Below are 20,977 nucleotides of genomic sequence, written 5' to 3'. Positions count from 1 at the left end.
CCAAAGATTATCGTAATTATGACCATTATCCTTCTTATGCTTTCTTACGCTTTTTCCCATTGTGCCTCTATTTTCCGGGTTACGCTGCTTATCTAAAAATGGAGCTCCTATACAAGACAATCCGGTGAGCCAACTTTAAACCTTATTCCTCTACTTGCAATACGATCACAGAATTTTTGAGCATAATAATGTCTGTGTATTCTGTTAACAAGCATGATGTGCTCTTGATGGTGCTTTCGGTTTTCCTTCCACCTATTACAGTTTGGGTTCGTAGGGGTTTCTTTAGCAGAGATTTCCTATTAAACTTGCTGCTATTTGTATTATTCTTCTTCCCTGCTATTTTCCACGCTGCTTACGTGATTTATGAAACTAGTGAAGAACGTCAATCCGGCTATGAGTCTGTTCCAGCTCAAGAAGACGGTTCCGAGCCACAACAACCAAGAAATGGTGACTTCAATGTCGATTTGGAAGCTCAAGGTACATTGCCACGTTATGAAGAAGTGGTTGATGCATCCGCCGCCAAGCCACACGGCGACAACAAAGTCCAAAACTAGTTCTTCTATTTCGATTTATTTAACTCAATTTATACGTATTTTCTGTCTTTTCAAATCGCTATATATGCACTGGCTAAGAGATGTTAAGTTAAGATTAAAAATGAATGTTATCAGAGGATATTGAAATGTCTTTACAAAAATTCCTTTGCTTTCCTCCTGTAAGCATGACAATCTCTCAACCACTGTCTGTATTCCTTGATGGAGCCGATTTTTTCACCATAGTAATCAGGAACAGGATTGCTAAAACTTTGAGATGATGGATTTACACGATTAGCAACGACTTTCCTTAAAAATTCCTTATTCTTAATTTCAAAACTTGTCAATCTTCTTTTGTTTGACACTTTGAATAACTGAGTACCAATTACTGGACCCATTAAGTATCCTAAGAATCCTGATGCAACTATGGCTGATGATATCACAATTAATGGATCGAATCCCATAATTGGTTGTAATGGATCGATTTCTAAGGTGGAAAGGTAAACCCACGATGCATTACAACCCAAAAAGGCTGTGAAAGCTGATGAACCGATATTGATTCTACGTTCCTTTTTCCTTAGGTCAAAGAAATTAGCCCATGTCAATTGTTCTTGTGAATCTTTCGAAGTAGTACTGTTGAATCTAGGACTCAAAATTTGAGGGCGTAGAAGTCTTGTGGTAGCTTTAGAAGCTAATGGAGAATTTTTGAGGGCAAACATCGATATATTGGGGGGGTTCTTGGGGTTCCAATTTCAAATTTTAGTTTCTATGGCAGAGTTTAACTGAACCTTGATGAGCTCAAACCGTGTGATGGCAAGTAGCGTGAGATACTGGTCAGGGTAACGGGGTATAGTACCGAGGGTAAGATACTAGCAGGTATACAGAAACCACATTGGCGGCATGGCAAGACAGCATTCAGACAGTATTGGGGCAGCTCCCATTTGAGTGTAGCTCCATATGATATGGTCCAGTTCATTGGGTCACGTGATCTTCGTGAATATTACCTGCACTGCCGCTGAGCATCTTTACCCCTGTTATCGTACCAACCTCTTCCAGACTGTCATTAGCAGCACCCTGGTACCTAGCCTTTTATCCCTAGACCTTCCTTTACCGTGGTTCTTCTACGATGTTCGCATCGCGATGCATCAAATTATTCCATTCCAGAACACCAACGTAAACTTCTTCTTACTACTTCCGTCTAGCTAAGGACACACATCATCATTATACAACTTGCTATGGATTTCGAACTAGATGATTACGAGCTGTGGCTGTTAGAGAATAATACTTCACAAAGCCAAGATTCAACGGATACACATTGGCAACAAGAACTCTATCAAAGAAGTTTACCTTCAGAACCGCTACCCAATCTGAAGCCATTACAAGAACATAGAGATTCGATTAAACGTAATGTCAACTACGCTGCTACATCACCCTGTACAAAGAGACCACGTTCGAGGGACCCTAATTGAGCTAATGTCATTACCAATGTCAGCGGCTAGACACAATGTAACACTAAGGAATAGAGATAAGAATTGAGAATTAATAAGAAAGTGCCGTCCCATGCGTACTCCTGTGATAAGCTTCTGGTGTGCATTTCGAAGGCATTGACCTCGTGCCACGCCTGTTGCCACATCTAAATTGCAGAGGAATTGAGTAACGCCAATAGTAACGAGACTTTTATTTCCGGGCCTGTTCTTCCCACATTGCATTCCATCGCCCCTTTGTATGGGGAGATGGTCACCTAGGGCTATGGAAAACAGTAATGAAAGTTTGACCAATAAAAATCGAAAAATCACTTAGTTCCCTCGGGTAATAATATGCGTTACCCAAATTTCGTGCGTGGCTGGGAACACGAAGGTTAGCACAACAGTGCCTACGCTGGTGTTTTCGAAAATTAGGTTATGGTCTTCCGACCCTCGGACGTACAGTTGGCACAAGACTCAGGAGAGGATTTACAATAGAAACTAATGCGTTACTACGCTAAGAAAACTTTTGGGGTAGAATGAAGAGTAAACAGACAAACGCAATCGTTTGTAATTCGCCTAATGATCGAGAATTCTGTGGATATTTCTAATCCCTTTACTGTTTCTTTTTTATTTCAGTTGGTGCCATGATGTGATGCATTTTTTGACTTTTTTTTTTTTTTTTTTTTCATGTTTTTCACTTTAGTAGAAATAAGAAAGTGATATCAGTGAATAAAAAAAAAAAAAAAAAAAGAGGGAGTTGAAGGGGTACCCCATTTTAGAAAAAGAAGAGTGGAAATTTGCCCTGTATTTATTTGTAAAGAATCTTCAGGGAGAACCGAGGAAGGGCTATCAAACTTAAATCAACCAAGGTGTCTCCACTTAGAAAAGTTTTCTCGACATTTGGTTTTATTGCACAAGAATAACAGGAGACCTTTACTAAAAAATAAAGAAAATTGGAAACATAAGATGGGAGTATGTGGATCGAAGACGAAAGAAGGAGTGTCTGAACGGCCTCCCGCACATACTAATGCAACTGCTAATCCAAAAAGGAATCACTTGCAAAACGCTAATGGGAAAGAAACTAGAAACAACGATAGTAGTACCTTCGAAAAAAGTGATGGTTCCGATAATATGCGACTGGACGGAGAAAAACAGTCTGACACCAATGGTAATGCATTGGAGACAAGTAGCAGGTCTAATAAAGGTACCGAGTTTAAAGTATTGTTATTAGGTGCAGGCGAAAGTGGTAAATCAACGATTATTCAGCAACTAAAGATTTTACACCAAAATGGATTCAGCCAGCAGGAATTGATAGAGCATAAATCAGTGGTTTACGATAATGTACTAGAAATCGCCAAGTCTCTGCTGGAAGCCAGAAATAAATTTGGAGTGCCGTTGGAGCCTAGTTCAGGAATTACAGAAGAAGATATCCAACTGGTGGAAGAATATCAATACACGGAAGAAGGTAGAACGGGCAATTACTATTTAGCCAATACTTCGCAATTTCCGGCACAAATTGCATCTACCTTGGTAAAACTATGGGAATTGCCCTCTACAAAGGAATTATTGAATTCAAATCACAGATCGGAATTTTATTTAATGGATTCTGCTAGTTATTTTGTGGAAAATATTGATCGTATCTCACAGCCCAACTATATTCCTAGCGTGCAAGATATTTTACGTTCAAGACAAAAGACTTCGGGTATATTCGATGAAGTATTTGATGTGGGGTCCAATTTGAAATTGCACATCTATGATGTGGGCGGTCAAAGATCGGAACGTAAAAAATGGATACATTGTTTTGATAGCGTGACCATAATTATATTTTGTGTTTCTCTATCTGAATACGATCAAGTTCTATTGGAAGACCAATCACAAAATCGTTTCCAAGAGTCTTTGGTGCTTTTTGAAAATGTTGTCAATAGTAGATGGTTTTCAAGAACTTCGGTAGTTCTCTTCCTAAACAAAATTGATCTATTCGCAGAGAAGCTACAAAAAGTCCCATTAGAAAATTACTTCCCCGATTATACCGGTGGTCAAGATATTAATAAAGCGGCAAAATACATTCTCTGGAGATTTGTTCAACTCAATAGAGCAAACTTAAGCATTTACCCTCATGTTACGCAAGCCACAGATACTTCCAATATCAAATTGGTGTTTGCCGCCATAAAGGAAACTATACTAGAAAACAGTCTAAAGGACTCAGGTGTACTGTGATGTTGAAAGGAAAATCATTATTGAATGATACTTGGACTGGTTCCAAGTATGTTTATAATAAATAATTCATATGTAATTGAAAAAAAAAAAAAAAAAATAAAAATAAAAATAAAAACGCCTATATTATGTTTCAGAAGCCTTCGCAGCCACTAATGTATATAAAATAAGAACAGTGCTCCTTTCGATGGAGCCAATCGCCGTTGGAGAAACTTTGTGATATTCCCTGCCATTCTTCAGAATTATAATCTGGTTCAGAGTCATAATAACTTTTGGTTCCTTTATATTCCAAATCGAAACGCTCATGGGGTAAATCTTTCTTTTTTATGAAGATCTCTAAACCCGCTTGTTTATAGTTTGGTGGTAGCATGGGGATATAGTCCTTATCGTGAACTACTCTAAAGAAACCCTTTTTGAAATCCAACTTACCATTTTTACGACAGTCCTTATCAACCTCTTCAGTTTGGAAAAGCTCATCAACCCATTCTTTCATCTGCGTATTGAACATTAGTGGCTTCGCATAAGTTATCACTAATGGATCATAACCTCGTAGTTTTAATTCAATTCCCGCAATACTAGCCAACGCAGCACCCAAAGAATGCCCAGTGATCACTAAATTGTATTCAGGATATTTGCTAAAGATGTGTTCAATTTTATCCAAAAATAATTCTGCTAAAGTTTCTGAAAATTTGTAAAACCCCCTATGGATCTTACAATCTTCACACGGCTTTATGGTACCAGATTCTACCAGATTTTTATAACAACTTTTCGAACTTGGTTCCCAACTCGTTGGATAAATTGTAAAATCACTTAACCAATCTTGCCTTGTAGTAGAAGCTCTTAATGCAACGATAACCACTTTTCTTGTATGATCAACAAGGAGACATCCCGTGCCCAATTCTCCTTTACCTGCTGTCAAGACAAGCTCAATTCTTGTTGCATTAGCAGTAGGATTAACCTTCTCATCACTGCAAAATGCAAGATGAGGTGGACATCCACCCTCTTTCAAGGTCTTGTCAGGAATTAAGCCGTTGCCAGAGATACAGCTAACCAATGCGGACACTTTACTAAAATAAAGTAGCCTCTCGTAAACATCCTCGGTAAATTCCACCTCACTAATTTCTTCCTTTTCACTACCACGCTTTAGAAGTCCCATAGTGTCAGAAGTCCAGGCCGCTGATGTAACAAGCATCGCTGCGAGAAAGGGAGCAAAGATATGAGCTACCCAGACCATAACGACAAATTTTTCAAAATTTTTTTATTATCTCGCTGAGTGTCGCTCAGGCACCCTTGGCGGTACATCAGCTCCAATAGAAATTTGTATGCCACTTCGGTTCTCATTTTATATAACCATGTCTATTTTTTGTTTGTTTGTTTGTTTGTTTGTTTTTCAATAATGCATTGGAGTTTCTCTAATCCTGTATTAGTTTCCTCGACTATTTTATTATTATCATTGTTTTTATGCACTGGCGCGCTGAGAAACCCGCGCACGAAGAAACTTTGAATAATTGACAAAATTGTCAGTGGAATGGATTATCCTCCTAAAATGATTCTAAGAGAATATTGCATAGTGTAGCAACTCCCCAAATACAGCACATGGTAATACCCAATGGTTTCATCCTTTCTTTGAACCACTGGTGTGTTGAAGATGGACTTCCAAATATTAGTGCTAAAAGCAATATCTGTAGTACCAATGCAATGCATGAGACAATAAATTTGTAGTCAATGGCACCATTAGAATGAAGTTCTACAGACCTTTCGAACCACCACTTCCCATTACCGTCAAGTATGAATACCAGGGCAACTAATCCACTGATACCAATGCCACCCATGGAATTTAGCATGACACCTCCTAGACAAGAAGTGCAAGATATCATAAAGAATTTGGTTGCCACCTTATCGCTGTCAGAACTCTCGCCCTGTGGTAACTTACGATACAATCTGCACATAGCGATGTTTGAAATTATATCGCTTATGGAGTTCCCCCAGGCAAATATGGTGAGACCCAGTATCGCTTGTGAGATGTGGGTAATCCTTTGATAAAGCTCCATCATTTCGATTACGGAATTGGCAATTAAAGAGATCCACAATATGGAGTTAATGATTCCCACTGTGGTGAAAAGGATAGCAATCACAGTGCCTGATTTTTCAACAACCCTCCTGCTTTCTGATGCACTTTCTTGTTCCCATAAAGTGGGTCTTAACAAAGAAAACCTGTTGTGTGATAATAAGGACTTGTAAAACTGTAGCATTAGAGTAGTTAGTCCGACTGAACATATCATAGCCAAAATCCAATAAATGATGGATAATTTGTGATCCATGATACAGGATAATATAATGAGACAAATATGCGGGCAGATCACCGATTGTATAAATAACAGTGTTATGTCCATCGTAGAGATAACATATTTGCCTGAATAATCATCGAATTCCGCTATTTCAAAAGGTTGAGGACATGACAAACGCAGTAAAATGACAAATGGTGCAGTTAAGAGTGAGAGGATTGCATCAACCACAGTTTTTTTATTTAAATCCACCAAGTGTGGTAAAAAAAGCCGAAAGAGCCCGCTCTTTAGCCTTTTGAATTGACCTTTTCTTGGCGGCCGACTAGTTGCTGCTGGTTCTTGGATAGCGAGTTCTTCTTGAATTGCTATTTCAGGATCATCGTGGTAGGGTCCAAACGCTGCAGGTGAAGATTGTGGCACTGCTAACATGTTAGAGACATCTGCAAGCTCGTCACTATGTGAACCTCTTCTTGTTGGTTCTGTGTTGGGTCTCTGAGGAACAAATAACCGACTATCACCTTGAGGATTTGCTAAATCCTCCAATTCGGTTCTACCTTTGCTGCCAGTCTTTGAATTCTCTAGCATGGTTAAAAGACTGTTAAAATCCATTGCAGATATAATACTTGGTTTAATATGACTCCTAAGGGTATTTTCATCGATCAATGCCTGTTCAGAAGAATGGTTTGTATCTAGTTCCAAAGCATCTGTAGAGAGTGCATTTTCCAAAACTCTGTACTTAAATTTGAAGATCAAATACACCAAATACACCATCACCATCAGGCAACAGTTTAACACGGTGATTCTGTTTCGAAGGCACACATAACATAAAATCCCAATGGCAACAAAAGCAAACCCTAGATCTCTAACAAAACTGTGCCTTTGAGCCTTTGTCAGTTCCACACTCACAGAAGCCATTATTGTGAAAATAGACCCAATTACCACACATAATATGATACCGCATGCACCTAGTACTTCACCTATCGACAGAGAAGCAGCCATTGAAGAACCACCGTTAGATCCATGATTTGTAGGCGTAACCCAACTCATAAAATTCGAGAAGAGATCAGGAGATGAATTGCACCAAGACAAAAGTACTGCCATTAGAGTTCCCGTACCATGACCATTGGAATCCGCTAATCTCGCAACATTTGGACACAGATAATCAGATGCGCATACCCCCAATAGCACAAAGCTTGTAGCCATATGCAAGAAGCTGGGTACCAAGAAAGTCCAGGAAACAGTTGCATCGCCGTACAAAAGCTTGGGGTGAGCTACGGCGAGTACCCAGTCCATTAAATTTTCAATATATTTTTTTAACTTTTACCCTTAGTCTTGAACTTTATTATAGTGTATGTACTAACAATAAACGAACCTTCGAGGCGAAAGCGATTGTTATATCTTTAAAATATACACAATTAAGCTCTATAGGCTATATTCTTAATACTATGTTCTATAGTTTAGTTTAGATCTCAGTTGTTGTATTGAACCTTAGTCTTTGGGAAAGAAGGACCAATTTCTTGTAGAGAAAGAGCAGCAAGCCATTGACCCAAATCGATTGATTTGAGTAAATCAAAGCCTTGAGCAAGACCGGCTAGGAAACCACCCGCAAATGCATCACCAGCACCGTTTGTGTCGACAATCTTCTCACCAGCAATTGGCTTAACTGGAACGCTCTTTGTACCTTGGTTAGAAACGACGACAGTAGGCTCTAAACCATGAGTAAAGATAACGGTTCTTTGAGTGCTATCACCCACAATGTGCTTGGCAATAGCTTCCAAATCATCCTTGGAGCAAGTTAGACCATACGACTCTGCATAGGATGCAGCCTCGGATTCGTTAGCGATCACATAGGTAGTGTAAGGCAAAACTTGGTCTAGAGCAGATTTGAAAAACTGTGGGATGAATGGTGCACTCAAGTTGAGGATAAATGGCTTACCGCTCTCTTGAGCATGTTTACCCAACTTGCAAATGGCATCTGGTGAAACAGTTAAATGGAAACCACCGATGTAAAACAATTTGGCTGCTTCCACCTTATCCCAGTGAGCGTCTAGATGGTCAGGTGTAAAATGGTTAGCCGCACCCAAATCGGTCACTAGAGAACGGTTATGACCGGTGATTAAAGCTGCACATTTACCGGTACCAACAGATTTTTGAACTTGATAGAATGAAGCGACACCAGCGGTTTCGTTCTCTGCAAGCAACTTGTCTGCATAGGTATCTTGACCTACAGAACCAAAATAACCAACTTTTTGGGGACCGAGGACATAAGCAGCACCTCTTGCAGTGTTTTGAGCGGCACCACCAGCGACGAAATGAACATTTGGCTTCTTAATCACTTCTTCGTAAATTTCCATACGTTTATCACCAGAATTAGCATCGACTAAGATAGCATCATTAGCCTTTAAGGCGTACTTCTCTAGATAAGCAGCATCGACGTCGGCTTGAATGTCAAGCAATGGGTTACCCAAACAGATTACTTGAGGTGAGTGGCTCATGTTTGCAGTTATTGACCTTCTTATTGACTTTTGAACTGTAGTTATACTCGATCTTTTCAACTTTATACCACTCTTGATGGATGATAGTATCATCACGTGGAGTAAAGATCATATCATGGATGTCAATACTGATTGGGTTGGACAGTTGTGAAGCTATTCCAAAATGCTAGCGTCGGCTCAACTCTTTCATTCGAGCCCCTTTTCTATTATGCTCGAGGTTCTCAATAAACGACTCTTTTTGTTTACGAATCGAGATTTGCCAGACTGTTAAACTGCCAAACTCGAGGCTGACGACGTCAAAGAAAACACAGGTAACGATCAACTCGAATAGCTTAATCAAAAATGTTTGAAGTGACTACGGAGGATCCACTAATTGGTTGGTCCCTTTTCCCCCAATCTGATAACTTGTATTTGAAGCATTTACACGAAATACTGGGTGCATTGTTGTTTTACATTGTTGTATACCAATGGGTAGCACCATATTTGAACCGTTTGATATTTGGTAAGCACTATACCTCGATTGAAGATTCTAAGGTTAAGGTCAATTTCGATGTTCATACCGTGTCTAACATCCAGTGTATTGTTACATGGTATGCTATTGCACCTGTCATCTTAACACCATTAAGTCTCAATGTGGTCACTTACCAAGACGACAGGTGTGCAATGGCAACTGCGTTGACAGTGGGCTATTTTCTTTGGGATTTGGGAGTTTGTCTGCTACATTACGAATTGTACGGTGTGGAGTTCATGGCCCATTGTTTAAGTTCATTATACGTTGTGGGACTAACGTTAAAACCATTCTGCCTTTCATGGGCTGGTAAATTTTTGTTATTTGAGGCAAGTACACCATTTGTTAACAACAATTGGTTCATTACGCAGTTGTCAAGAGGTGCTTCTAAACCACCGGTGCCATTTTGGTTTAACGTTCTGAATGGATTGTTGTTAATGGCAGTGTTCTTTATCGTCAGAATTTTATGGGGATTTGCGGCAATTGTGCTGTTGGTACAGCAGATGTGGAAAGTTAGAGATCAACTACCCATTTTCCAAACCTTTATTCTGTTGTCCATAAACATGATTCTCAACACTCTAAACGTTTTCTGGTTTAGTAAAATGTACAAGATCGCCAAGAAGATGGCAAGGGGCTCTAATAAAGTTACCAAGAGTCACTGATTGATAGACATAAAGTGGAAGGACAGGCGATAGATGGTATGAGCGCTTACAATGCCATCAATGTGCATCTAAATGCCAATATGTAGTATTTTTATGTAGACTCTCCCCGGGTAACCGCTGTTAACTTTTTCTCTTCCATTATGAAAAGGTATCGAACCCGCTATTACGTGGACGAGCTTCCTTCAAACATCCCTCACAATACAATTAAAAAGGATAGAGATAAACGTACGGTTACCATTGATTCTACTGCCACGATGAGTCTGTTTGAATCGATACAGTCTCGTTTAGATAGCCCAGTGATTCCTTGGAAGGGTATCATTGCAGGTATTTCTGTTGCTCAATTCGCCTTCGAAACTTATTTGACCTACAGACAGTACCGTGTACTGAAGAGTAAAAAACTACCAGCCGCATTGGAAAATGAGATTGATAATGAAACTTTTGTGAAATCTACTGCTTATTCGAGAGCTAAGGCTAAATTCTCTGTTGTTTCTGAGGCGTTTAATCTTGTTCAAAAATTGGTGGCTATTAAATTCGATGTTATGCCCAGATTGTGGAATTTTGGTGTACATCTCTCGCAATTCATCTTGCCAACTAGATGGGCTGCCGTTAGTAGTGTTGCGCAATCGCTTTGGTTTTTGAGTGTTATTTCTAATTTTTCTACAATTATCGATTTGCCACTTTCATACTACCAACATTTCGTTCTAGAGGAAAAGTTTGGATTTAACAAATTGACTAAACAATTATGGATCGTTGATACTTTGAAAGGTTTGGCATTGGGACATGCACTTGGTGGACCCATTCTCTATGGTTTTTTGAAGATTTTTGAAAGATTTGAAACTAATTTCTTATGGTACATCTGTGGATTCATCTTTTTAGTGCAAATTTTGGTGATTACCTTGATTCCTGTGTTCATTATGCCACTATTCAACAAGTTTACACCTTTAGAAGATGGTCCATTGAAAAAATCGATCGAGGATTTGGCATTCAAATTGGGATTTCCACTAGACAAAATCTTTGTTGTTGATGGTTCTAAACGTTCCTCTCATTCAAATGCATATTTTACTGGTTTACCCTTTACTAGTAAACGTATTGTACTTTATGATACTTTGGTCAATGAGAGTTCAGTGGAAGAAATTACGGCAGTGCTGGCACATGAAATTGGTCATTGGCAAAAGAACCACATCGTCAACATGGTTGTATTGAGTCAAGTTCATACTTTTGCATTATTCTCATTGTTCAGCGCAGTTTATAGAAACTTGTCACTTTACAATTCATTTGGATTCTTCTTGGGTGTGCCCAGTGGAGATTTACTCTCAAGTTCAAAGCAAGTCTTTACACCCGACTTCCCTATCATGATTGGCTTACAATTGTTTAATGATTTATTGGCCCCAATGGAATGCGTGATGCAATTCTTACTCTCATTGATTTCCAGATTGCATGAATACCAAGCAGATGCATTTGCCAAGGGATTGGGTTACACGCAGTATTTGGCACAAGCTCTAATTAACCTACAGATAAAGAACTTGTCCACAATGAATGTAGACCCATTGTACTCGGCATACCACTACTCTCACCCAACTCTAGCCGAACGTTTAACCGCATTGGGCTTCGTAAGTCGCAAGAAGGCAGAGTGATGTAATTAGTGTGTGGCTATTAATGCAACCGCTCTTGCATGTGCATTGTTGTAGCTATAATCGTTTAAAGTACTATATAAAAGTATAGCGGTTTCATTACTAATGGTTCTTATTCTTAGTTTTGGCATTATTACTATTGGTCTTATTTGGAGCTTAGTAGTACTTCATTATGCGTCCGGGTAAATTTGTCTCTTAGTCTCGGACAAGGGTTTCTTAGAGTTAAGTTCACCACACTTCAACTACCAACACATTTGCCACCAAGAACCCAGGGTATAAAGAATTGTGGGTGTAATCTGTGTTGTAGTTGTTTGAATAATTGTTAGAGATTGCCAATCATGTCTGGGGAAAAAATGGATGTAGACTCACCGGCTCCTGAGCAGCCTGAAGTTGATGTTAAACATGCGGAAGAAAGAGCAATGGATGAAATCGTTGCTGTCTTATCAGAGATTTCAAAGACTGCTTCCACATTAGATACTTATTTTGTTTGGAGAGGTCTTAAAGAAGTTGGTACCTTGAGGAAGCAACATCTAAAAAAAGAGATCCTATCAGCGTTAGTTCATGTGTTGTATCCAGATGGTAGTGATTTCAAGATTCCATTGTTAAAGGCCATTAATGATAATAAGAAGAGTAGCGTTAACAAAGCAGATGAAATCAGGTCTGGTTACCCAGCATCATTTTATGAGGTGGTCGGTGAGAAAAAGATCGAGGTAGCGGCAGAAGTAAACAGTTTTGTCCATTTACTAGTGGTACTTTACCTATTGGATAGTGGCAAATATGAAGAATTGGAAAATTTCAATAAGAAAATTGTTATCCCTAAACTATTGGAATTTTATAACCAAAGGTTTCTCGATCTAATCAATGCAAAATTGTGGTTTTATGTGGTCATTTGTGATGAAAAATTGGGCAGAACTTCTGATCCAGTTACAAGAGCTAAGATGATTAAATTTTTCAAGACAGCCTCATTGAAACATGATAATGAGACCAAGGCAATGCTAATAACTTTAATCATGCGTAGTTTCTTATCAGGAGGTGAAGTGGAAGCTGCATCTGATTTCGTTAATAAGGTGGAATTTACCCCAACAGATGTTTCAAGTCCAGTGGAGGCTCGTTATTATTTCTATTTGTCCAAGATAAGCGCTATTCAGCTGGACTACACAAGCGCCAATGAATATATCATAGCAGCAATTAGAAAGGCACCTAATACTCCAAACAGTTTAGGGTTTTTGCAACAGGCAAATAAATTACACTGTGTCATCGAGTTACTAATGGGTGATATTCCTGAATTATCATTTTTCCATCAACCAAACATGCAGAAGTCTTTGGAACCTTATTACCATTTAACCAAGGCGGTAAAACTAGGTGATTTGAAAAAATTTACCTTAGCAATTTCCAAATACAAATCCAGATTGATCAAAGATGGGAATTACCAATTGTACGTTCGTTTGAGATCAAACGTTATTAAGACAGGTATTAGAATTATTTCATTGACTTACAAAAAGATTTCATTGAAGGATATTTGTCTGAAATTACGTTTGGATTCTGAACAAACAGTTGAATATATGATTTCCAGAGCCATTAGGGATGGTGTCATTGAGGCGAAGATCAATCATGAGAAGGGTTACATCGAGACAAGTGGATTACTCAACATCTATGATACCGAAGATCCTCAAGAGGTATTTGACCAAAGAATTACTTTTGTCAATCAATTGCATGACGAAAGTATCATGGCTATGAGGTACCCTGAAGATAACAAAAATAAGAATAATGGATCTCAAGAGGATGAATTTATAGATGGTGAGTTGCTTGATGATATTTCGGACTTCTCAGACATCGACGATTTGGGATTCTTATGATCTATTTGTTTAAATATCGATGTATAGAAGAATTTCAACAGCATATGGGCTTTTAAAACCTTTTGTATCTTACTTTTTTTTTCCTTCGCTATGGTTGTTACTCTACCATGGCATTTTTCTTGGGTTCGAAAAAAAACGCTTAGAGTTGACCAACATCACATATACATACACGTTTTGAACCATTCATGAGTGATAAGTGAATATAAAAACCATGTCTGAGAATCATGATGAGTCCTCTAATGATTTAAATCTAGTGGAAAATGGTATACAATTGGCCTTAGATCCAAATCTCATCACATTGCCGCTTCATGGATCCGTTTCATCGCCGCTGACCAACGCACCTAATAGTAATGCTCAAACATCAGAAAATGGGAATCCTGATCAGATGGATGTTGATTCCGAACCTGCTCAAGGTAATAATAACGCAGGCCAATCATTGATAAACAATCCATACGGATTGTTTGGTCAAATGCCATTAGAACATTTAATTCCCCTTGTGTTACAACAGAAGGGACCTGGATTCAAATTTGCAGATCTTTCAGAAGATGCACTGGAAGAAGAAATTGAAAAGGATAAATCTGGTGGTGATGAAGATGCAAGGCCTGATTTAATGGATGTTGATCCTTCGGAAAACCAAGTTGAAGAAGTACCGCCAGAGGCAGTTGAAGAAGATAACCAAGAAACAACCAAGGATGGCGAAAAGGAAGAGGAAACAATTACACAGGAGCAATTCGTAAGGATGAGAAGAGAAATGGTAGAACACATTAATATTGCTATGAATGAATCCTCACTAGCTTTAGAATTTTTATCGCTTTTACTTTCATCTGTAAGAGAGTCAGTAGCTCTAAGTTCAATGTCACCATTCCTCAAAAAGATTGTCCCAGTGGCATCGTTAAATAGTGATAGGGTTTCATCAGAACCGAAAACTGTGGAAGATCAATTGACTATGCAGGTTATTGATAGAGGTTGGAAAATAAGATGTCTTAACGAATCCAGGACACTCTTAAAGGAGAACCATTCGATGTTGGAAGAAAAACTGAAAAACGAACATAGGTACTGGAAAAAGATTTCACAATACATTAGTAACAAAGATGTTATTTTCAAATTAAGGGATAAAAGCACAGGTCTGCGATCTCTTGGTGTTAAATACGGATATGAAGATTCTGGATCCACTTACAGGCTTGATAGAGGTGTTGCGATTTTGAAAACAAACCCTGAAACTAATACATTAGAATTGGTACCCATTACAGGTGAAAACTCGCCATCACCTCATAATGAAAAATTCATCAGAATTCGAATATTTACCAAGATTGAATTTGAAGATGATTACATTTTATCGGGGGAGAGTTCAGTCGATAACGTTTTCCTCAATAGTGATTCATCGGGTAAAAAAGATCAAGAAGATATTAGGAGTCAAATTGAAAAATTGAAAGCATTAATCTTTGAGCAAGAATTGATGTATCAATTGAGAAGAGAGTGTGCACAACTAATCTCATATGGTGTCACTATTGAAAATGAGAAAAAAGTTGTCATAGAACTACCGAATGAAAAATTTGAGATCGAACTGGTTTCCTTGGATGATGCTTCAGTGGTAAATCATGAGCAAGATGCACCAAAGATAAACGATAGAAGGGCTAATTTGATGTTAATCACAGTGAGAATGCTCCTCGTTGTCATGTTCAAGAAAAACCTAAGACAAAGACTGACTTCATCCACCAGAAATTCACATTTAAATGTGGACAAGGATATCCTATTGATAAGGCCACTACTGGGTAAGATGAGGCATCAAAATTATAAATTATTATTGAGAAAGATTTTAAAGACCCATGTGTTAGATGTAGTGGAAACTTCAACATTTTCAGAGACTGTTGTTCATCCACCAAGGCATGAGAATGCTGATGATGTCAATTTGGACATCCATATTGCCAAGTTGAACCAAGAGATTAGCACTTTTGATCGACTTCTTACCACATGTAAAACTCAATTTGATGTTAAATTGGTCAATGAAGATAAGCTATCCCTGACTTTAGAGAGCCCTAACTACTGTAATTTAGCCGTTAGAGTTCTCTACCAGAATGCATCTAAAAATGTGTCCTTCGATACCAGATTTTCGGAGTTCAAAGAAGTGGAAGAAATCTTACACTTTATTGTTAACGAGTACATTAAGAAAACCTGAGAATATACAGATAAGTAAATTTTCCATGAATCAAGTTCTTTATTCTTGTTCATTATCATCTTCCAATTGTTCAATCTCTTGAATGGAGGTCAATGGGACTCCTTCTCCATCTTCTTCTTCACCATCTTCTTGGAAAATCTCGGTGTTATTGACAAATTGAGTAGTTCTCTTGAACTCTTCATTTCTCTCCTCTCTAATAGAACCATAGATGACAAAATTTAGCCAAACTTCATTGAAGCAGAATAAAAATACTGCATTATTATGCAGATAAAGATTTGAAGTCCAAACGTAGGAAAGGGCTGTCAATATGAAATATGCCGTAAGTCTTGCTGGCACAATGGAGTAAAAATACTTTTGATTTGATTCCAATAATGGGAGCAGATCGCTAAATGCCAACATTAAAAACAAAACACCAAATATACCCAATTGACCACTGTATGGGGACATAGCAAGCATAGGTAGATTCATAGAATGGGTAAGAAGGACGACGTATGAGTTTTCCAAAATGCTATTAACATTCTTGAAACAAAAGAATGAAATCGTCAACAGAAATGCGACTCTGAGAAATAATCCATTCACTGATGAGAGGGCAGCCATAATTGTAACAAGGAATAATTATCAGTTCCTCCAAAAAAGCTTTCCTTATACTTCTTGAATCCTGTCAATGTTCAAGAAGTTTGCTAAGTTAAAATTTGTCATATAGCGCGTTGAAAGAATACATATAGATCGATTAACCTGCATATAAAATAATATATTATAACTAAAATATTGATCAATGATATTAACTCACCATTGAATCAAAGTCCCATGAATCATTAAAGATAACTCCCACATAAAGAAATAACAAACATTGAAATTTGGTTGGTATTGTATTTTATTCCGGCACAATTTGAAAAAGAATTAAGTCCAACCTAATAATGCCTTTCCTGCCATGTTTAGGATATGATAAAGCTCATCAGGATCCCGCACATAATTTAACTCATCATTTTCAAATGGATCTATGTCTTCATCGTCACCTTTAACCAAAGTTCTTTGATCATCGATATCGGAATCGTACACTAATTTAACATAATCGTCAAGGCATAAAATTTCCAGTTCTCCGTTGTTATTGTTGGCTAATTCGTTTAGCTGTGTTGGTGTCATTGATTGGATCTTTCTTCTCTTGCGATTTGATCCATTTTTATAATGTAAAACAAATGCCAAACTGCATATTGTTTTACATTTTGTGCAAAAGACATCAAAATCCTCATCATCGTCAGAGCCTCTTTGCTGTTGTTCCTGAGAGTACTGACTATCTTGAGTCACTAAATTTCCCTTACGCCTGTGAGCAAATTCATCCCTAACGGTTCTGCCCAATACAAATTTTTTCCTAAGAACACTTGATAGTAGCTGCTCAATAGTTTTCACGTTTGAGTTTAAGATTTGACGAACTTCACGGAAACAATTTTCTACCAAGGACCTTTGAAATTTGGAGCTTTGATGTACTGATTCAATTACTACGTTCAACATTAATTCAAACATGTCAAAAACGCAATGTTTTCCTGTTGATCTGTAATCGGCCACAGCTTCCACACCATAGGGGACCCAGGAGTCTAGAGTAAAATTTACAGCTTCGTTAAAATTGTAACCGCTATTGAAGCCTGCGTGGTAACATTTGGGGAAGGTAATGATGTATTCGTTTGGTTGTTGTACAGCTTTAAAGCATTTAATGCCAGCCTTCTTAAATTTCTCATCATAAGGTGATATCAGTGTTACTAATTGGTGTAGAAGATCTGGTTGTTTTTCAAATAAATCTGGTGCCAAATCTTTCATTAATTGGTTAAAGCGATCGCAAGACCCTTCCGGTATACTGTACCAAACTTTAGGAGCACCTTCATGCTGATAATTAGCACTCAAAGTGTATTGATCCTCTAAATGCCAACAAAATGTGGAAAAGGTGGACCCCACATAGATCCAGGGGATTGTCATACCCGAAATTTTACGATCAAACATTGGTAAAAGAGAACCTTTAGCATCGGGCAAATTGAGTAGATTCATTGGGTGATTCGTATAATTTTCAAAATCTTGATCACTACATTTTATCTTTGATTCTGGTGGTTTATAATCTTTACTGGGGAACCCGGATATTTCGCCTGGTCCTTCGCCATGAAGATCGGCACCATACTTAACCGTTAGTGAATTTTCCATATCATCCACATGTTGCCAAAATTTTTCTTCTAATTGTTCGATTGATAAGGGTTCGCCAGTCGCAGCATTTGTCGTTAAACTCTTTTCGTTATTATTCCACAAATTTTGGAACTCTTCTAAACTGTAATGACGGGTCTCCTCTCTGAAGCCGTAGTAACCATTACCAATGATACAATTGTTACAAATCCAGTCACCTTTGGGTATCGAATCTAATGGTGGTGAAAGGCAAAAGATATGAAATGGTTTATCACAAGAATCGCAAAGAATCATTTTCGTTGGTTTGGTATTTCGATTGCAAACCGCGCAACCTTCATCTTCTTCGTCTTCAGAATCTTCTTCTTCTCCACTAGCGTCATCGTCACTCAATAGAGATTTGGGGTATTCCTCTTGGTACAATAATTTCGAAAGATGTTGAGATCCACGATTTTTCGTCTGTGTGGCTAGGTATTCGTAATAATTCTCAATATAGTTGGCAAAAATCTCCTGTAAACTCTTGTAATCCATCTTAAATATATGAGAAATATTTTTCCAAAGTCTAGTATCGCGGCTGATTTCTTGCAAAGAGGGGAAGTTTATGATTCGTTGAAGATTTCTTGATCTTTTCCTATTATTATTCTCACCATCGTTGAAGTATTTCAAAATTTCAATAAACAGATCGTAGAGGTATACGGTTTCACCAGTTGATAGCTTAACATATGGATTCGACAGTGTTTTGTCATTAGCATTGTTCTTACCACTGGAGGCCCTATTGTAGTTGTTCAACTGTTTAATAAAGAAAAGACGGCATCTGTTTAAAATATTCAATTCCGATAGATTTTGTACTCTGACGTGAAATTTGAAGGTCTCCCTATTGATGCAAAATGGCGGTTTAAAATTTGCAGGTGGTATTAATTTTACCATTCCATAATGGCGGCCCAACCTCTGTATGCTTGGTTCCGACAAGTAATCAATGGGATTGGCGAATTCCGATTCACTGGGGGAAATAATAGGTACGTGATCCATATCTTGACGACTCTAAGACATTCAAATGACCTCTGAAAGCTTTGATTTGTTCAGCCTTTAGTGTAATATTCTTGACATCAAATGGTTTCTTCCAAGGTTTTTTCATCGTATTTAAGAGTCTCCTGACTACACCATACTACAACAGATAATAGAGTTGTAAGTAAAGGAAGAGGATAGATATATAATTATACAGGGACTCAATGGGTTATACGTTATTAATTCTTGGTGCAGGTGTTATGGGACAAGCCGTTTTATCGGCTGTTTACAATGCCCCCCATGTTGCTGATGCTAACAAGTCATCGCAATATCCATCTCAGATTATTACTGTGAACAACAGTGTGAAAAGTTCCGAAAGAGTAAAACAATTGGTACAGAGTTTTGGCAATTCCCCTAATGGGATTAGCGTCAGGTGTGAGACTAAATTGGATAAAAGCGTTAAACCTGAAGTCGTTGTTGTGGGTACTAAACCATACCAATTGGAACAAGTGTTAAAGGACTACAGTAGTGTATTTAGGGAAGCGCAACAAGTCATTTCCTTGGCTGCAGGATGGACCATTGATCAAATCCAATCAAAGATCGCTAATCCTCCCAGTGTTTCAAGAGTTATGACCAATACTCCAGCTAAATTCGGATGGGGGTCTGCAGTCATTTCTCACTCCACAAATACCAGTGAATTCCAAAAGCAGAGATCTCAGGAGTTGTTCCAGCACTTGGGACTATGTGTTGAATTGCCAGAGAAGAACATGGACGCGGCTACTGCGCTAGTTGGATCAGGACCTGCGTTCGCCCTCTTGTGGATGGAGTCACTGATGGAAGGTGGTATCAAGATGGGTATTCCATTAGAACAGAGCAGGAGATTAGCAGCAACTGTTGTGGAAGGTACTTCGAAGATGTTACTTGCAACTGGTGCGCATCCAAGCGTTTTAAAGCATCAAGTATGTACACCTGGCGGTAACACGATTGCTGGGCTCGTAGAAATGGAAGATCGTGGTGTCAAAAGTGGTATAATTAGAGGTGTTGAAGAAGCCACAAGAGTTGCTGCAGAACTGGGTAAGAAATAATGACGTTTATTCGTGTTGTGTTAAACATGCTGTCTATATATTATCCTGCGATCTTGTCTTCCAAATATTTTTTGAAATCGACTCTTCAGTCTCAGTCTTATACGTTTGATAAGCCCTGTTCTACCTAGCAGTGGTACCTCTGTCAACGAAGTAAGTTCGTATTCTTCAAAACCTATTAAACTTTTACTTGATATAGTCTTATAGAACATCCTGAGAGAATCTGGAGATTGGCGTCCTCTGAAATCATAGAAACAGGATCAAGATCAAGATCAGGATCAATGGAACTGATCTTGTTCCGTTTATATTTCAACGTATATTTGAATTTTGGCGGTATTATCATGTTACTTTATTGGTATTGATCTGTTGATCTATGTAGCGTATACGAAGATTTAACGACAAAATGTAAAATTAACAATTTTGAGTCACGGAAAACAGCATAATGGTCACACAATTGAGAACCGACATAGAAAACAATCAGCTCGTTGAAATAATGAAACAAAGACTTGTCAAAATGTAGTTACAACTAGTAATACTTGTATGCATAGACCGTAATAAATGGAGAGCAAACTCTCACGTGAATATCACGTGAATACCACAAGGTCCATCATCACATAAGACGAACATTTGGGACCTTCACACACACGTGATCCAGAACACCCCTTTTTCTATAGCCGCCGAGATGGTTACCCTCCTTCCTATCCGCCAATCAGATCTCACAAACTACAAATACCCAACACCACAGCCAATAGCAGGAGAAAAAACCTTTTTCTATATTTTTTTTCAAAAAAGGCACCAACCGCCGCGTTCTCTGTTCGACGGTGTCTTGCATAGGGAAGGTCTTACACTTACTTATAACATAATACACTCTCCTTTAACACTACTAACTCTGAACACACAATTCTCA

At 38.3% G+C, this 20,977-nt stretch overlaps 13 protein-coding genes across 13 annotated transcripts; 7 read left to right on the top strand and 6 right to left on the bottom strand.

The window, feature by feature from the left end:
• Window positions 1–188: 188 nt before the first annotated feature.
• On the top strand, window positions 189–554 carry SNA3 (Sna3p; the record flags this gene model as incomplete). The annotated part of the gene is made up of 1 exon (XM_002496477.1): window positions 189–554. The coding sequence occupies one exon, from the start codon at window positions 189–191 to the stop codon at window positions 552–554; it is 366 nt and encodes a 121-aa protein (XP_002496522.1).
• Window positions 555–685: 131 nt separating this feature from the next.
• Window positions 686–1,249, bottom strand: PAM17 (Pam17p; the record flags this gene model as incomplete). Its single annotated transcript, XM_002496476.1, has 1 exon — window positions 686–1,249. The coding sequence occupies one exon, from the start codon at window positions 1,247–1,249 to the stop codon at window positions 686–688; it is 564 nt and encodes a 187-aa protein (XP_002496521.1).
• A 1,713-nt stretch (window positions 1,250–2,962) lies between these two features.
• GPA2 (guanine nucleotide-binding protein subunit alpha) lies at window positions 2,963–4,213 on the top strand (the record flags this gene model as incomplete). The annotated part of the gene is made up of 1 exon (XM_002496475.1): window positions 2,963–4,213. The coding sequence occupies one exon, from the start codon at window positions 2,963–2,965 to the stop codon at window positions 4,211–4,213; it is 1,251 nt and encodes a 416-aa protein (XP_002496520.1).
• A 130-nt stretch (window positions 4,214–4,343) lies between these two features.
• On the bottom strand, window positions 4,344–5,444 carry LIH1 (putative lipase; the record flags this gene model as incomplete). Its single annotated transcript, XM_002496474.1, has 1 exon — window positions 4,344–5,444. The coding sequence occupies one exon, from the start codon at window positions 5,442–5,444 to the stop codon at window positions 4,344–4,346; it is 1,101 nt and encodes a 366-aa protein (XP_002496519.1).
• A 307-nt stretch (window positions 5,445–5,751) lies between these two features.
• On the bottom strand, window positions 5,752–7,788 carry ECM27 (Ecm27p; the record flags this gene model as incomplete). The annotated part of the gene is made up of 1 exon (XM_002496473.1): window positions 5,752–7,788. One exon carries the CDS (start codon window positions 7,786–7,788, stop codon window positions 5,752–5,754), a length of 2,037 nt encoding a protein of 678 aa, XP_002496518.1.
• A 176-nt stretch (window positions 7,789–7,964) lies between these two features.
• Window positions 7,965–9,083, bottom strand: ADO1 (adenosine kinase; the record flags this gene model as incomplete). The annotated part of the gene is made up of 1 exon (XM_002496472.1): window positions 7,965–9,083. The coding sequence occupies one exon, from the start codon at window positions 9,081–9,083 to the stop codon at window positions 7,965–7,967; it is 1,119 nt and encodes a 372-aa protein (XP_002496517.1).
• A 249-nt stretch (window positions 9,084–9,332) lies between these two features.
• TDA4 (Tda4p) lies at window positions 9,333–10,160 on the top strand (the record flags this gene model as incomplete). Its single annotated transcript, XM_002496471.1, has 1 exon — window positions 9,333–10,160. One exon carries the CDS (start codon window positions 9,333–9,335, stop codon window positions 10,158–10,160), a length of 828 nt encoding a protein of 275 aa, XP_002496516.1.
• A 140-nt stretch (window positions 10,161–10,300) lies between these two features.
• On the top strand, window positions 10,301–11,794 carry STE24 (zinc metalloprotease; the record flags this gene model as incomplete). Its single annotated transcript, XM_002496470.1, has 1 exon — window positions 10,301–11,794. One exon carries the CDS (start codon window positions 10,301–10,303, stop codon window positions 11,792–11,794), a length of 1,494 nt encoding a protein of 497 aa, XP_002496515.1.
• A 335-nt stretch (window positions 11,795–12,129) lies between these two features.
• Window positions 12,130–13,647, top strand: RPN3 (proteasome regulatory particle lid subunit RPN3; the record flags this gene model as incomplete). The annotated part of the gene is made up of 1 exon (XM_002496469.1): window positions 12,130–13,647. One exon carries the CDS (start codon window positions 12,130–12,132, stop codon window positions 13,645–13,647), a length of 1,518 nt encoding a protein of 505 aa, XP_002496514.1.
• Window positions 13,648–13,858: 211 nt separating this feature from the next.
• Window positions 13,859–15,823, top strand: SRB4 (Srb4p; the record flags this gene model as incomplete). Its single annotated transcript, XM_002496468.1, has 1 exon — window positions 13,859–15,823. The coding sequence occupies one exon, from the start codon at window positions 13,859–13,861 to the stop codon at window positions 15,821–15,823; it is 1,965 nt and encodes a 654-aa protein (XP_002496513.1).
• Window positions 15,824–15,862: 39 nt separating this feature from the next.
• ILM1 (Ilm1p) lies at window positions 15,863–16,420 on the bottom strand (the record flags this gene model as incomplete). The annotated part of the gene is made up of 1 exon (XM_002496467.1): window positions 15,863–16,420. One exon carries the CDS (start codon window positions 16,418–16,420, stop codon window positions 15,863–15,865), a length of 558 nt encoding a protein of 185 aa, XP_002496512.1.
• Window positions 16,421–16,723: 303 nt separating this feature from the next.
• JHD2 (histone demethylase) lies at window positions 16,724–19,012 on the bottom strand (the record flags this gene model as incomplete). Its single annotated transcript, XM_002496466.1, has 1 exon — window positions 16,724–19,012. The coding sequence occupies one exon, from the start codon at window positions 19,010–19,012 to the stop codon at window positions 16,724–16,726; it is 2,289 nt and encodes a 762-aa protein (XP_002496511.1).
• Window positions 19,013–19,212: 200 nt separating this feature from the next.
• Window positions 19,213–20,073, top strand: PRO3 (pyrroline-5-carboxylate reductase; the record flags this gene model as incomplete). The annotated part of the gene is made up of 1 exon (XM_002496465.1): window positions 19,213–20,073. The coding sequence occupies one exon, from the start codon at window positions 19,213–19,215 to the stop codon at window positions 20,071–20,073; it is 861 nt and encodes a 286-aa protein (XP_002496510.1).
• Window positions 20,074–20,977: the final 904 nt, after the last annotated feature.

This window comes from Zygosaccharomyces rouxii, assembly GCF_000026365.1.
Source record: "Zygosaccharomyces rouxii strain CBS732 chromosome D complete sequence".
NCBI classification, from domain to species: Eukaryota; Fungi; Ascomycota; class Saccharomycetes; order Saccharomycetales; family Saccharomycetaceae; genus Zygosaccharomyces; species Zygosaccharomyces rouxii.
The sequence above is the reverse complement of the archived record's forward strand: the minus strand, read 5'-3'. Positions and strand labels throughout refer to the sequence as shown.